The sequence below is a fragment of the Penicillium macrosclerotiorum genome (genome assembly GCF_028827735.1).
Source record: "Penicillium macrosclerotiorum strain IBT 26536 chromosome Unknown utg000008l_segment0_segment0, whole genome shotgun sequence".
Lineage (NCBI taxonomy): Eukaryota > Fungi > Ascomycota > Eurotiomycetes > Eurotiales > Aspergillaceae > Penicillium > Penicillium macrosclerotiorum.
The window spans coordinates 105,357-122,613 of NW_026643087.1; the positions used below are offsets into that span (position 1 = coordinate 105,357).

Consider the following 17,257-nt stretch of genomic DNA (forward strand, 5'->3'; position numbering starts at 1 on the left):
TGATTGTTTTTTATAGCTGTGTCCGGGACTGGAAACTAACATTTGATGTCGTAGTTTGACCTAACTTTGACTATGGAAATTAGCGGGCCTAATACGCAAATTTCGCTGAGTTTTCAAAAAGCTGCCATTGGCTGTGAAATTGCCCAGGAGGTCAGTCGCACCCTCTGTCAAGCCATTCATTTTTTACTCGGTAGTCAAGCTCCTGTGAAAGACCTAGCCGGGTCCCAGTCTTTACATGACGAATTCTTCGTCTACCGTACTGGAGTCCACGAATCCGAAGCCAGAGAGTTTTGGTATCGGGCCTTTGAAGGAGCTGAATCGGTTCAATTTCCAGCGATACCATCGGACATTTGCAACGTGCATATCGACGATGAGTTGCACTATGAAGTGCAAGATGTGAACTGGCTGGAAAGCGAATATAACGCAACCATATTGATTCAAGCTGCATGGTCGATCCTAATGACACAGTACACAAACTCTTATGATGTCACATTTGGATTTGCAATCCAGGAGCAGCAAGTGCCCCATCATGGGTTGCAAGTAGCTAAGTTTCCGTTACGTGTGTTGATAGATCATGATTGTTCGGTCGCAAATTTACTTCACAATATCAACGCGAAAGCAGTATCTATTGCTCGGTTCCGGCATTCAGGCCTCTGCATGATTCGCTTGGTTAATGAAGAAGCCAGAAGGGCATGCGATTTTAAAACAATTCTGGAAATTTGTTTAGGACAAGCAGATGACACAGAGTCAGGCTCGTTACCTAGCGATGTCACTGCTTCAAACCAAGTTGATGCACCTAAGGCAAATTCGAATGAGATGAGAAATGTTAATGAATATGCCCTTGCTGTTAAATGCCTGACCACAGGCGACTGCATGAAACTGGCATTCACCTTCGACTCCAGATTGTTAGACAAAACACAAATACGCCGCATGGCATCACAGTTGAGCCACATACTTCGACAGCTCGCGTTGAAGTCTAACCGGAAGAAGAAGGTAAGAGACTTCAATACAGCCAGCGCTGAAGATATTCAAGAGATCTGGCAATACAATTCCGTCCTCCCAGCTGCGGTTGAGGCGTGTGTACACAATCTCATCGCGTCTAAAACACGGAGCTATCCACATGCACCGGCGATTTGCGCATGGGATGGTGGACTCACCTATCAGCAACTCGATTTATTATCGACAAAGCTTGCATATCGCTTGAGCTGTCTTGGTCTTCTGCCAAATATGGTGGTGCCTTTGTGTTTTGAGAAGTCGATGTGGACTGTTGTCGCTATTCTTGGCGTTATGAAAGTTGGTGGTGTATCCGTCCTGTTAGATATCTCCCAACCAGAGGAGCGATCAAGAAATATAATTCGCCAGCTTGACGCAGGAATTATTGTTTCCTCGGCGCTTCAGGAAATATTGGCTAGTCGTCTACATGGTAGTAAAGTGGTCACCGTGGGAAAGGACTCGGATTTTATCGGACTTGAACCAAACGGAGACCCACTACCGCCAGTCAGCCCTGATAACAGATTATATATCGTTTTCACATCTGGTACTACGGGAACCCCGAAAGGTGTGGTCATTACCCACCGTAACTTTTGCAGCGCTATCTACCACCAACGAGATTTGGGGTTCACAGCGAGCTCACGCGTGTATGACTTCGCATCATATGCGTTCGACGTTGCGTGGTCAAACGTTCTGCACACGCTCGCGGCAGGAGGCTGTCTCTGCATTCCGTCAGACGAGGACCGGCGACAGAACCTTGCGAAATCAATACAGTCTCTGAAAGCAAACTATGTTGACCTTACTCCAACAGTTGCTCGGCTTCTATCGCCCTCGGACGTGCCTCTGATTACAACATTAAATCTAGGTGGCGAGGCACTGACGCAGGGAACTTTCGATCACTGGCCTTCTCATGTCAGAATAATTAATGCCTACGGCCCTGCAGAATGCACTGTTGTTAGTACAGTTGCTGAAGTTACCAAAGCAATACAGGGCTATCCACTCGATCGCCAAAACCACGGGATCGGAAAAGCCCTAGGGACTGTCACATGGGTAGTTACAACTGATGAGAAGAAGCTAGCTGCGATCGGAGCTATTGGTGAGTTATGGATAGAAGGGCCACTTGTCGGGCAAGGGTACTTTGGCGCTTCCGCTCAAACAGACGGTGTATTTGTGCAAAATCCGCCATGGCTAGCCCATAGTGGCCTTGGTCAACTCGGCCGTCGCGGCCGACTATTCAAAACAGGAGATCTAGTACGCTATAATACGGACGGATCACTTTGCTTTATTAGCCGCAAAGATACACAGGTGAAAATCCATGGCCAACGAGTTGAGCTAGGCGATATCGAACATCACGTACACCGTATACTAAGCGAGGTTGAAGATGCTCGCCCTAATCACTTCAGTGGGCTCGCCGTAGCCGAAATACTCACGTTCCGGGACAGCGATGGGCCTTCCCTAGTGCTGTTTATTTACCCAGGCAAATCAGGTCCTGAAACTGAATCGCACCGGGCTGTAGTGCAAAGGATGACGGAGGGCTTGGCCGAGCGATTGGAACAGGTTCTACCGCTCCATATGGTTCCAAGCGTATTTATAGCGGTGGAGCACGTGCCTATGACTGCGACGGGCAAAGTTGATCGGGGAAAGCTGCGCAAAATGTTTGAATCTCAGACATGGGAGGACGTGGCTGAGATGAGTTCAGCAGGGCGTCAGCGGCGTTATCCGGAGACGCCTCAACAGAGACAGATGCAGTATCTATGGGCTAAGGTTCTAAACCGAGACCCCGAGCAAATCAGCATTGATGACAACTTCCTACGCATTGGAGGCGACTCTATCAAGGCCATGAAGTTGGCTGGTGCTGCGAGAGATAAAGGGTTATATTTGACAGTTGCACAAATTTTCAGCCATCCTCGGCTTGGCGAACTTGCACGTTCTCTTAACCGCAACACATTTAACATTGATCAGCATATCCCCCCATTGGCCTTACTAGACCCAATGATTGACAAACAGGAAATTGTTCAAAAAGCGGCGTCACTCTGTAATATATTACCCGACCAGGTTGAGGATATTTTTGGCTGCACACCACTTCAAGAAGGCCTTCTTGCCATGACAACTCGACGTCAAGGAGACTACGTTGCTCGATACATTTACGATTTACCACCAGGTACCGACCTTCCACGTTTTACTGAATCTTGGGCTAGGGTAATAACATCGACTCCCATTTTACGGACGCGGATAGTTGAGCTGCCAGATATTGGTCTCATGCAAGTCGTCGTGCAAGCTCCCATGCCAATTCTGCACGGTAGTGATCTGGTACAGTATTTGCGAAATGATCAAGCTCGCACAATAGAACTTGGCGCTTCTCTTGCTAGATTCGGCCTTTTGTCTAGCGGAAACAACACCAAAGCACAATTCGTTTTGACAATCCATCACTCATTATATGATGGATGGTCAATTCCTTTGATTCTTGATGCGGTTGATAAAGCATACCAGGGCTTGCGGCTTCCTTGCTGGACTCCATTTCAAAATTTTATCAAATATATTGACAGCACAAAGGAACAGAAAGGTAGTCAATTCTGGAAGGAGCAGTTTGAAGGGTACTGTGCACCCCAATTTCCACCATTGCCATCGAACTTATTCCACCCGCGGGCAAATTCAGTTCTAGAACACTCAATCCAATTTTTCGAGTGGCGGGGCAGCAATTTCACTTCGTCTACATTGATTCGCACAGCATGGGCCATTCTCGCGGCTCGTTATATGAACACTTCCGAAACGGTGTTTGGAGTAACGACAACCGGCCGACAGGCTGCGGTTCAAGGTATCGAGTTGATCACTGGCCCAACCTTGGCCACTACACCTGTGCGTATTGTCATAGACTGGGCCGACCAACTTGAAAACCTTATGCAGAAAGTTCAACATCAGGCAACGCAAATGATCTCTTTCGAGCAAACAGGTCTCCAAAATATTCGACAGTTTAGTGAGAATGCCAAACAGGCATGTGAATTTCAGACGTTGCTCATTGTTCAACCGGAAAGAGAACGGCTGGGGAATTCAGCTCTGTTTCGCCGACAACAGAATAAAGCTGAAGAAGGAAATCTCAATAAATTGGAAAATTTCTCAACATACGCGCTTGTGATAGAGTGTCAGCTTCAAGAGCGGGGTCTGAATCTGCTTATAAACTTCGATACATCTGTGCTGAGACCAGCAGAGGTAAAGCGGATCGTGTTACAGCTGGAAACGTTGCTAAGGCAAATTCGGTGTGAGGATAATCACAACAGACCTATTGATGGCCTTGAAGTTACGAGTGAACAAGACTTGAGAGACATTGCGAAATGGAATGCGATCATTCCGATGAATGTTGAAGCATGCGTTCATGATCTGATAACGCAGAACGCGCGAGAACGTCCCGACGACCCTGCCGTGTGCAGCTGGGATGGCGCGATGACGTATTCTCAACTGGATATTCTTTCGACCAAGTTAGCGCGGCGCCTACTCAATTTAGGACTGCGCTCGGAAGCCGTAGTCCCCCTGTGCCTAAGGAAATCGTCATTGGTACCAATTGTGATGGCAGGAGTCATGAAGGCTGGTGGGGTGTCTGTTGCCATGGACATGACACAGCCAGAAGATCGATTGCGAAGTATCATTGCTCAGGTTGACCCGAAGCTGATAGTCACATCAGCGGCGGATGAAAGCATTGTGAGTCGTCTCGGGAAGAATGTAGATGTCATTATCATTGAGAAGGAGCTGGATGTCATCGGACTTGAACCAAACGGAGACCCACTACCGCCAGTCAGCCCTGATAACAGATTATATATCGTTTTCACATCTGGTACTACGGGAACCCCGAAAGGTGTGGTCATTACCCACCGTAACTTTTGCAGCGCTATCTACCACCAACGAGATTTGGGGTTCACAGCGAGCTCACGCGTGTATGACTTCGCATCATATGCGTTCGACGTTGCGTGGTCAAACGTTCTGCACACGCTCGCGGCAGGAGGCTGTCTCTGCATTCCGTCAGACGAGGACCGGCGACAGAACCTTGCGAAATCAATACAGTCTCTGAAAGCAAATTATGTTGAGCTTACCCCAACAGTTGCTCGGCTTCTGTCGCCCTCGGACGTGCCTCTGATTACAACATTAAATCTAGGTGGCGAGGCACTGACGCAGGGAACTTTCGATCACTGGCCTTCTCATGTCAGAATAATTAATACCTACGGCCCTGCAGAATGCACTGTCAATAGCACGATTGCTGAAGTCACCAAAGCAATACAGGGCTATCCACTCGATCGCCAAAACCACGGGATCGGAAAAGCCCTAGGGACTGTCACATGGGTAGTTACAACTGATGAGAAGAAGCTAGCTGCGATCGGAGCTATTGGTGAGTTATGGATAGAAGGGCCACTTGTCGGGCAAGGGTACTTTGGCGCTTCCGCTCAAACAGACGGTGTATTTGTGCAAAATCCGCCATGGCTAGCCCATAGTGGCCTTGGTCAACTCGGCCGTCGCGGCCGACTATTCAAAACAGGAGATCTAGTACGCTATAATACGGACGGATCACTTTGCTTTATTAGCCGCAAAGATACACAGGTGAAAATCCATGGCCAACGAGTTGAGCTAGGCGATATCGAACATCACGTACACCGTATACTAAGCGAGGTTGAAGATGCTCGCCCTAATCACTTCAGTGGGCTCGCCGTAGCCGAAATACTCACGTTCCGGGACAGCGATGGGCCTTCCCTAGTGCTGTTTATTTACCCAGGCAAATCAGGTCCTGAAACTGAATCGCACCGGGCTGTAGTGCAAAGGATGACGGAGGGCTTGGCCGAGCGATTGGAACAGGTTCTACCGCTCCATATGGTTCCAAGCGTATTTATAGCGGTGGAGCACGTGCCTATGACTGCGACGGGCAAAGTTGATCGGGGAAAGCTGCGCAAAATGTTTGAATCTCAGACATGGGAGGACGTGGCTGAGATGAATTCAGCAGGGCGTCAGCGGCGTTATCCGGAGACGCCTCAACAGAGACAGATGCAGTATCTATGGGCTAAGGTTCTAAACCGAGACCCCGAGCAAATCAGCATTGATGACAACTTCCTGCGCATTGGAGGCGACTCTATCAAGGCCATGCAACTTTCAGCTACTGCCAGAGGCGAAGGGCTATCGCTTCTTGTTGCTAATATACTACGATATCCTAAACTCATCGACCTGACAAAGGTGGTGAGCAGAGACGACATTAAAAGAGTCGAGGACCCACTTCCGTTCTCTCTCTTGAAACCTAATTTCGATTCGTCTTATGTTCGTGAAAGAGCGATCTCGATATGCAACGCAGAGATTGAAGATATATTTCCCTGTACGCCTCTCCAGGAAGGCCTTCTTTCTTTGACAGCACAACGGAGTGGAGACTACATTGCCCGTTTTGTATTCCAACTGCGTTCGCACGTAGAAGTGCCTCGCTTTGTTGCCATATGGCATCAGATGGCCAGAAGTTTGCCTATTTTGCGAACGCGATTTATCTCCTTGCCAGAGTGTGGGACTCTACAGGCCATTACAACCGAGGTAAACAGCTGGTATCATGGAAGCGATTTGGAGAAGTATGTGGCAGAAGATCAAACTCGTACTTTTGAGTTCGGGAACCCTTTTTCAAGGACCGGACTTATTAAGGACGAGAGATCGAGCGAAACATTTTTCGTTTGGACAATCCACCACGCTTTGTATGACGCATGGTCTATCAGGCTCCTCTTAAACCAGATCCAGCACGCTTATGAAGGATATCGAAGTCTTACTTCTACTCCTTTCCAGAACTTCATTAGGTACCTGACCAGTATCAACAAGTCTTCTGGCGTATCTTTCTGGAGACAGCAATTTACGGGACTTCAAACTTTTCCGTTTCCAGCTTTGCCGTCGCCTCTTTACCATCCACTGGCTGACCAGCAGGTGGGACGAAAATTGGTACTTCCTAAATGGAACACCGTTGGTTTTATGCCATCGGTTCTCATCAGGTGTGCTTGGGCGATCATTGTTGCGAAAATTAACAGGTCACATGAGACAGTGTTTGGGAGCGTGGTATCTGGTCGACAGGCTCCGATTGTGGACATAGAACAGATCATAGGACCAACAATCGCAACGGTGCCCATCCGCATTAAATTTGATCAGGATGAAACGATTCGACATGTTCTGGAAAATGCTCAGATACAAGCTGCTGATATGATTGCCTTTGAGCAGTTTGGACTTCAGAAGATACGTCTTATTAGTGAGGAAGCGGAAATTGCATGTCAATTTCAGACACTACTTGTTGTTGAACCGACACAAACAACCGACGCGGAACCAGGCATTTTTACGCTACACAAAAAGAGCATAGAGGCAACACCTACAACACTCAACAATTTCAGCACATACGCGCTCTCTTTAATATGCCAGCTCGAAGAGCAGGGACTTGATTTGAAGGCGCACTTCGACTCTATCACTTTAGCACCCGCATACGTTGATCGAATGATGAAGCAATTTGAGCACATATTACGTCAGCTGATGGTGGAAGTAAACCACTCTAAATGTGTACATGACTTGAGCTTACTCAGCCCCTACGACATCCAAGAGATCTGGAAGTGGAACGCGGAGGTGCCAGCCCCCACCGAGACGTGTATACATGGTATTATCTCGGACCATGCACGCCACTATCCTCTCGCCCCCGCTATTTGCGCATGGGACGGAGATTTGACTTATGCACAGTTAGACAGCCTATCCACCCAGCTTGCAGATCAGCTGGTCGAATTGGGTGTGAAACAGGAAGTTTTGGTTCCGCTGTGTTTTGAGAAATCCATGTGGGTGCCCGTGGCCATGCTTGGTGTCTTGAAAGCTGGTGGCGCCTTTGTTCCTCTTGATACCTCGCAAGCTGTCGACCGTGCCAAGGCCATACTTGACGAGATCAAACCTGTCGTCGCCGTCGTGTCCAAAGGGAATCAGCAGTTCATCCAACAGCTGGGATATCCCTCTCTGGTGCCGGAGGAGTCTGCGACGGCAGGCCAAAGCAACAGGCGTCATTTCATCCCAAGAACTACCCCTCCTCATTCGGCAGCATATGTCATCTTTACATCTGGCAGCACAGGAACACCTAAAGGTGTCATTATCGAGCACCAGGCTGCGAGCACAAGCTTGTTAGCCCATGGAGCTAAATTGGGCCTATGCAGGGCCTCAAGGTTTCTTCAATTTGCGTCTCATTCCTTCGATGCTAGCATTATGGAGATTTTTGCGACTCTCATATATGGTGGATGTGTCTGTGTGCCCTCAGAGGAATCCCGGCTCCCAGGATTGACAATGAACATCAACGATATGGAAGTCAACACTTTGTTTCTCACGCCATCTGTAGCTCGTCTCTTGCAGCCAGATAAACTTAGTTCACTCACAACCCTTGCAATAGGAGGAGAGGCCGTATCGTCTAGCGATATTGAGCGATGGAGAAAGTTACCGAGGCTCCTTGAAGTTTATGGGCCAACAGAATGCACAATTCTGAGTGTGATGCAGCTCCTGACAGCGAACATTCCACCATTTACAATTGGAAAGGCGGTTGGCTCGGTTGCCTGGGTGGTAGACCCTAACAACCATGAAAACCTCATGCCAGTCGGAGCAATTGGTGAGTTGCTGATTGAAGGCCATATTCTAGCCCGCGGGTATTTGAATGATCCATCCCGAACAGCCACATCGTTTATCAATGATCCACCATGGCTGCTGCAAGGAGCTAGTGGCTACCCCGGGCGTTGTGGGCGCCTGTACAAGACTGGGGACCTGGTCCAGTATGATCAAGAGGGTAGACTGGTCTTCATTGGACGCAAAGATACACAGGTGAAGATCCGCGGTCAGCGGATCGAGCTGGGTGAAGTAGAGCATCACATCCGCGAGTGCCTCCCAGAGGTTATCCAGGTCGCGGCCGAGGTCATCGTCCCGGCTGGTGAGCGTGCTAATTCTATGTTGGCCGCTTTCCTCGTCACCGACCCTACAAGTCAAGCCTGTGAACAAACCCGGCCTGTCGCTCCTATCACAGCGTTCTCGGCATCCGCCTCCATCGAAGACGCACTTGCCGAACGCCTGCCTAGCTACATGGTACCAACTCTTTTTTTACCATCCCGGATATGCCTATCAGCACGACTGGCAAGACCGATCGTAAACGCCTTCGCGAGCTCGGAGCTTCATTTTCCGTCACCCAGCTTGCTCGGCTCCATGGCGCTGTCGACGGCGAGAAGCGTGCCCCCACTACCGATCTCGAGCGTACGCTGCAACAACTCTGGGCTCGCGTGCTCAACATCGATCCGGCCACCATCGGGCTTGATGACAGCTTTTTTCGCCTCGGTGGCGATTCTATCTCGGCCATGCAAGTTTCCGCAGCTGCACTGTCTCTCAATATCAGTCTTACTACCCGTGTCATTCTTACTAAGAAGACCATTCGAAACCTTGTCTCAAGTAAATTGCCTCTCAATATGGCCTCACACCTCCGGGAAAGCCTAGCGGCGGAAGAACTACTCGATGTTCCGTTCGGGCTCGCTCCAATGCAGAAACTTTATCTTGGGTTTCAATCCGATGCCGAAATTTGCTTTGACCAGGGCTTCCTGCTGAAGCCTCGCAGCCTTATTAAGCCTGCTTCATTAGCGGCTGCTTTGCGCACCCTCGTCGAAAGGCATTCAATGCTACGAGCACGCTTCCAAAAATCCTCAGACGGCAGCTGGGAACAACGCATAAGCCGTGATTTCGCTAGTTCAATACGAATGGAATGCTTAGATATCGTCGATTCCTCCCACATGGCACAAGTCATCGCTAATGGCCGCACAAAACTAAGCATTGAAGAAGGCCCCTTACTTCTTGCCCTCCTCTTAAACGTCAGTGGAGACCAGACTCTGTTCTTGAGCATTCACCATCTCGTTGTCGATCTGGTCTCATGGCGTGTTCTACTCCAGGAGCTGGAGGAAGTTGTGACCTTGAATAAACTATCGTCCCCACCACCTCCAATCACTTTTCAAGCCTGGAGCTCACTTCAGACCGAATATGTTGCTAAAAGCCTGGGTTCAAAGGCCACTCTGCCCTTTGAATTGCGGTCCCCACTTCTTTCCTACTGGGAACTGAACGCAAGCCCCAACTCCTTGACTACAACCGACACATCACAATTCATTCTCGGCAGTGAGATCACAGCTGCGCTCCTCGGAGGCTGCAATGACGTATTTCAGACCAAGCCCATAGAGCTTATGCTAGCTGCACTCTTTTATTCTTTCTCTGCCATATTCCCCGACCGTCCCGTTCCAGCGATTTTCAGCGAAGGCCACGGGCGTGAAGTATGGGACGACGGAATTGACCTGTCAAGAACCGTCGGATGGTTTACAACCATGTTTCCAATTCAAATCGCGCTTGAGGAAAATCCAAGTCTTTTTGATGCTATCCAACAGACAAAAGACTCCTTGCGTTGCCTACTACATAATGGTTGGGCTTTCTTTGCCTCTAAATTTGCTAGCCAAGCATCAACCGCAGCGTTTGTATCAGAGTTCCCCGTGGAGATCATCTTCAACTACCAGGGAATATATCAACAACTTGAACGAAATGATGCATTTTTTCGGATGTCCCGGCTCCCCGAGGGATGCGAGCCAGTCTCAGCTGCTCGGGTAAATCGATTTGCATTGTTTGAATTCCTCAGCGTGGTAGAGAATGGCCAGATGGCTTTCTCAGTCGTGTACCCCGAAGAACTACCGCAAAGGCAAAAGATTTCTCACTGGATGCACTGCTACGAGGCTACACTTACTGAAATGGTCGGTCTTCTGAATAGTCGACGGCAAGAATGGACTCTTAGTGATTTTCCTCGGTTTCCGGGTTCTTATGACGTGCTTCAAGACTTCGTCAAAACCACCCTACCACGTCTTGGCTTCGATGCCGAAGAAGTTGAAGACATCTTCCCACTCTCGCCACTGCAAGAGGGAATTTTAGCCAGCCAGGCGAAAGATTGTTCCAACTACAGGCCGTGTGAGGTGATGGAGATTCTTTGCAACCAGCAAAATGGGCAAGTGGATTTGAAGAGGTTGGAGTCTGCCTGGCAGGCAGTCGTGCAGCGCCATGCCATACTTCGTGCAGTACTGCTAGATCATCTGCCCGGAACGATGCGTGCAGTCCATGTCATCTTGAAGAACCCGTCCGTGAACATCTCCTCCTTTAGTAGCAAAGAAATTGCGGTTGGCGTCAGAAAGTTCCGCGACCACTATAACCCGCTCAATCAACAGAAGGGGTTACAGCACCACTTATCAATATGCCAAGGGGGAGGACAGCGCGTCTTCATCTGCCTCGAAATCAACCATGTTATCACAGACGGCCATTCAAGGTCAATCATATGGCGCGATCTGCTAGCGGCCTATCATGGCAACCTGGACTCTAGTCACACATCCTACGGCAACTTCATTAGCTACCTTGAGCAGGAAGACCAAGCTCCCGCTCGCCAATTCTGGGGGGATACCTGGCAGAAGTTGAACCATGCTACTTTCCATCACTACTAGGGCACAGCGATGAAGCCCGCAATGTATCCACACTGGCCATCAATGCGGAAGTGATGAACTTTGACTCTAAAGCACTACACCCTTTTTGCAGGAAGTACGAAGTAACCACGGCGACAGTTATCCGCACCGCGTGGGCGCTGGTGCTGAGGCGATACACTGGAACTGTAGCGCCATGCTTCGGCAATCTTTGTTCCGGGCGTGACCTTCCTCTGGAAAACGTGAACGAGATTGTAGGCCCAATGATTGGGATGCAGACTTGCTGTGTGCGGCTCAACGTGTCGCAGTCTGTGCTGGACACACTGAAAGCTGTCCAAGAGGATTATATTCATAGTCTGTTACACCAGACTTTTCCTCTCTCCGAGGTCCATCGAGTGTGTCAAACCACAGCGTTGTTTAACACCATTTTGTCGATCCAGAAAGTAAATGGGATTGCTAATCGCGGAGATGAATTTACTCTAAAAGAAACAGAATCACTTGACCCTACAGAAGTAAGTGCTCACGATTATGTATAGTGATAATGGAATTTAAGCTAATTTGGATAGTATGATATTGTCGTGGGAGTCGCTGATAGCATATCCAAGGTTCATATATACCTGAATGTGCGTGAACAGTGCCTTACATCGAAGCAAGTGTTAGAGGTAGCCGAATGCGTAGGTCGAGCCATTACAGCAATTATTGAGTACCCAAACTCGCTTGTAAGCGACGTGGATATTACAGGGCAGGCCGAGCGACAACAACTGTGGGAGTGGAATCGAACTGTACCCCCGGCAATGGACGGCTGCGTCCATGAGCTGATCGCAGAACGGGCGTCTTCCCAACCTGACGCCCCAGCCATCTGCGCCTGGGATGGTGAACTGACATATGGCGAGCTGGACCAGCTAGCCGCGAGACTGGCGCATCGTTTGGTTGACGAGGGTGTAGGCCCTCGAATCCTTGTCCCTCTGTGCTTTGAGAAATCGCTGTGGGCAACCGTTGCCATGCTTGGTGTGCTCAGGGCCGGCGGTGCCTTTGTTTTCCTGGATCCGTTGCAGCCAGTAGCCCGCCTTGCTGCAATCATGGAGCAGACCAAGTCAGAGTTACTTCTTTCATCAAGAACTAATTTTGACCTCTCTTGTCGCCTATCAGGGCGGGTGTTAACCGTCGACAAGGGCCTCAAAGTTACTGACGCAACTGAGTCTTATGATAAGAAAACCAACATAGATGTCAATCCCTCATCGACCATGTATGTGGTATTTACTTCCGGAAGCACAGGGAGACCCAAAGGTGTCGTGATCTCCCATCGAGCTTTCACCACTGCTCTTCATTATCAATGCACTCCTCAGGGGTATCATGCCAAAGCGAGGGTGTACGATTTTCCCTCCTACACGTTCGACGTTGCCGTCAGCCACACTCTCTTTACTTTAAGCTGTGGTGCTTGTTTGTGTGTACCATCAGAACAAGAACGGAAAGACATGCTCGAAGAGAGCATTATCAAATACGATGCTAATTTCATTTATCTGACGCCGTCAATTCTACGACTGTTGCGAAAAGATCATATGCCAACCATCAATACTATTCTGATAACGGGTGAGACTCTCACATACGAACAAGCGCAGGAGTACTTAGGGGGACGTCTTTTAGTGAATGGATATGGACCGGCCGAGTGCACACCAGTGAGTGTCATTAGCAGTTCGAGGACATGCGCGAACACTGTCGCAAAGATTGGATATGGGTTTGGAGCCGTCACTTGGGTAGTTGACCCTAGCAATCACAACATCCTCATGCCAATAGGTGCTACAGGAGAGCTATTGCTTGAAGGGCCATTGTTGGGCGAGGGTTACCTAGACGACCCTTTGCGAACCGCGTCCGCCTTTATCAATGATCCACCATGGCTGCTGCAAGGAGCTAGTGGCTACCCCGGGCGTTGTGGGCGCCTGTACAAAACTGGGGACCTGGTCCAGTATGATCAAGAGGGTAGACTGGTCTTCATTGGACGCAAAGATACACAGGTGAAGATCCGCGGTCAGCGGATCGAGCTGGGTGAAGTAGAGCATCACATCCGCGAGTGCCTCCCAGAGGTTATCCAGGTCGCGGCCGAGGTCATCGTCCCGGCTGGTGAGCGTGCTAATTCTATGTTGGCCGCTTTCCTCGTCACCGACCCTACAAGTCAAGCCTGTGAACAAACCCGGCCTGTCGCTCCTATCACAGCGTTCTCGGCATCCGCCTCCATCGAAGACGCACTTGCCGAACGCCTGCCTAGCTACATGGTACCAACTCTTTTTTTTACCATCCCGGATATGCCTATCAGCACGACTGGCAAGACCGATCGTAAACGCCTTCGCGAGCTCGGAGCTTCATTTTCCGTCACCCAGCTTGCTCGGCTCCATGGCGCTGTCGACGGCGAGAAGCGTGCCCCCACTACCGATCTCGAGCGTACGCTGCAACAACTCTGGGCTCGCGTGCTCAACATCGATCCGGCCACCATCGGGCTTGATGACAGCTTTTTTCGCCTCGGTGGCGATTCTATCACCGCAATGAAGTTAGTAGGGTTAGCTCGTCAGCATAGGCTCACCCTTTCCGTAGCCGAAATCTTCCGTCATCCTACAATCGCCTGCTCGGCTCGCGCTTATTCTGATGGGCACCATCCGCTCCCTCCAAATATCTTGCCTGTGGCCCCTGCCCCATATTCGCTGCTTTCTCCTGGTACTTATCATCAGCTTCAGTCGAACAAACTTTTGTCTTTGTTTATGGGTAGTAGCAATATCTTCGACGTGCTTCCTGTTACATATTTCCAAAACCAAACACTACGATCTAGCATTTCGTCCTCCATGCAACGGTTTAACTATTGCTATTTTGATCTCGGCTGTTCTATTTCCATTGCTCAGCTTTCGTCTGCTTGTCAAGGCCTGGTGTCCCACTACCCGACTCTCCGATCCGTTTTTGTTTCTCTTGGACAACAGCGTTGCCAGGTCATTCTAAAGGATTTCCATCCCTCACTACCATTGTTCCATAAAGATGGTGACTTGTCTGATGCTACAAAAGACATTATTGAAGCGGACTCTTCTCGTCCTGTCGATGTCGGTCTTCCATTTACGTCCTTCGCTCTCCTTTGCCACAGTACCCGAGGCTATCGTTTAATCATGAGACTCTCTCACGCGCAATATGATGGAATATGTCTTCCCACTATCTTCTCATCACTCCTTTCTGCGTATACGAACCGGCCTCTTCCCAGACTGGTCGACTTCTCTATTTATCTATCCTACATTGCCGCCATTCGCCCGGCTTCAATACATTACTGGTCAGATTTACTTGCGGGCTCCCGAGCGACTCGTGTTCTACCGATTCTGAATCCGCGTGGCATCAATTTCTCTGAGGTTACGAAGTCCGAAGCACAGCTATGCATATCTGTGCTCCCTTTCCGTGGAGATTTCACCATTGCATCAACTATAACTTCAGCTTGGGCCATAATTCTCTCCTCGATCACTGGTGATATGGATATTACCTTCGGTCGCCTTGTTGCCGGAAGAAACGCCGCTATTCCTGGTATTCAAGACGTCGCCGGTCCCTGTGTCAACATTGTGCCGGTTCGTGTGCTTGTTGATCTCAAGGAAACAGCTAGCGACCTACTCAACGCGGTGCAATATCAGCATGTTAAGCTCGGCCAGTCTGACTCTCTTGGGTTGGATGAGATCATCGAGCATTGCACGAACTGGGAAGGATCAACTTTTGATTCTATTTTGCAGCATCAAGGTCTTGACGACGAACCATTATTCGCCTTCAACGACGGGTCTGTGAAAATCCAATGGCACAGACCAGAAGATATTGGGCCTCCCCAAATAAACGTTTTATCAACCCTCAACGGCGATCAAGTCAACATTGCTGTGTCAGGAAGAATTGGCTTCCTTGGCATCGAAAGCGCGGAAGCGCTTCTGTCCGCGTTAGCCAAATGTATTTCTGCACTGACAAGTAAGCCCGATCAGCCTCTGACGGAATGGATACCTTCACTATGGCCTTCTAAAGTGGTCGGAGGCCCTAGGTGAAACTAGCAATATTTTTGGCGTTGAATGCCTATTTAGCGGTATGATGTGACGCCTAACTTTCAATACCTCCCAATTTCTTTTCATTTCGCTGGGCTATTCGTCTTCCTTTAATGCATCTTTGATACTTTGGTTATTTTTAAGTATTGTTGTCTAGGTAGGGCAGGTAAATGCTGTATTAGAATTTTCCTTCATTCCTCGCTAGTGTGTTCGATTTCATCTATTGTATCTCTTCCAAATTCGCATCGAAAAACTACGATGCATGTATTGCAATGCTTCCAAAGTCAAATGTAATTGTTTCTTGGATTTATCCAGGGTTTCAGGCCGGCTGCGCTTGATTCAAAGCAAGGGCCTGGCCAAAGAGATTATTTGGCAATGGAGTGCACTCGATGCATCAAAGAAAAGATCCTCAATGAAGGTATGGAGATCACCTTCTATTCGTTCTTGGTGGAGTCAAGGAATGTTGTCGAGATGGAAGACTGCATGATACCGCTAAGACCCACTTCTCCCCGTGTGCGTCAGATTGTTACAGGGATACTCGATTCCCTACATGTTTTGTATGGTATTCCGGGTAGACTCGGAATACAGCGCCGTAACACGCTAGACAGCAAGGTAGGGGATATTCAACATTCCCCCGCCTACACACTGTAGTGGGGAAATGGCCTACAAAGGGGATCTCTGATTGGAGGATATCTTTCCGGTACACAGTCCTTACAGGATATAGCTCCAATAGGGAAAAATATCAACTCTTACACTCTCTTTGCTCTATCTGCTTCTGCTTCCTATAGGGGAGGCTTCCTCCATTGTGGTGTGTGGTGGTTTGTATGCTGGTTTGTTGAGGCTATATCATCCTGCCTGCATTCTCAGGCTTGCCGCTGAGCGCCCTGGTTCAACACTTAGATAGTTCAGTTCACTAAGTCACCTAATACATCACGATATTGGATCTCATCTTCCATTGGATCCCGGCTTTCCTAGCCTATACCGTATCCTACCACATTGAAAAATGTTACTGCAGCGGTAAATAAATGTTCCATACTGTAGTGGGGAAATGGCCAACACTGGGGAGACCTCTGATTGGAGGATATCTTTCCTACTACACAGTCTTTACAGAATATAGCTTCGCATCTCCGATAGGGAGAGAATCAGAACTCCTACACTCTCTCTGCTTCATTTGATTCTGCTTCCTACTAGGGAGGCTTCCTCCGTTGTGGTGTGTACATTGTCGTGTGTAGTGGTTTGTTGGTTGGTTCGTTGAGCTGTCTCATCCTACCTGCGTTTTCAAGCTTGCTGCTGAGCGCCCTGGTTCAATACATAAAGTCAAATTCAATTCGTCGAGCTTACAGCGGCAGTTCGTCGATGACAAGATAATTAACATGCATCAGATGTTTTCCATATGAACTCCCTATCGTTAATAATTTCTCTGAAGAGTATTAATTCAAATTACAGTAGCTTCGAATACCTTCAACGATTCACAGTTCATTTCCATGACGTTTAACTAATAATGTACTCTTCACGGACTCGCTTCATTAATAATAAGTTTCACCGGTTTTCTATATCGCTTTTTCAGCAGTTTTCTTCTCTAATTTACCCACGACTTTCAACGTTTTCCTTCACCGACAAAAGCCAATGATCCCTTCAACGGATCTTTTCAACTTCTTTGAAGAATTACTTTGAGCGATTGCCTTACAAAACGAAATAGGCGGAACTGCTTCAACGATCTCTCAGGTTTGACCCCGAGAG

The 17,257-nt window shown here is 48.8% G+C and overlaps 2 protein-coding genes across 2 annotated transcripts; both read left to right on the forward strand.

The window, feature by feature from the left end:
- Positions 1-72: 72 nt before the first annotated feature.
- N7462_008249 (uncharacterized protein) lies at positions 73-11,501 on the forward strand (the record flags this gene model as incomplete). Its single annotated transcript, XM_057079964.1, has 2 exons — positions 73-9,078; positions 9,156-11,501. 2 exons carry the CDS (start codon positions 73-75, stop codon positions 11,499-11,501), a joined length of 11,352 nt encoding a protein of 3,783 aa, XP_056930292.1.
- Positions 11,502-12,271: 770 nt separating this feature from the next.
- N7462_008250 (non-ribosomal peptide synthetase) lies at positions 12,272-15,520 on the forward strand (the record flags this gene model as incomplete). The annotated part of the gene is made up of 1 exon (XM_057079965.1): positions 12,272-15,520. The coding sequence occupies one exon, from the start codon at positions 12,272-12,274 to the stop codon at positions 15,518-15,520; it is 3,249 nt and encodes a 1,082-aa protein (XP_056930293.1).
- Positions 15,521-17,257: the final 1,737 nt, after the last annotated feature.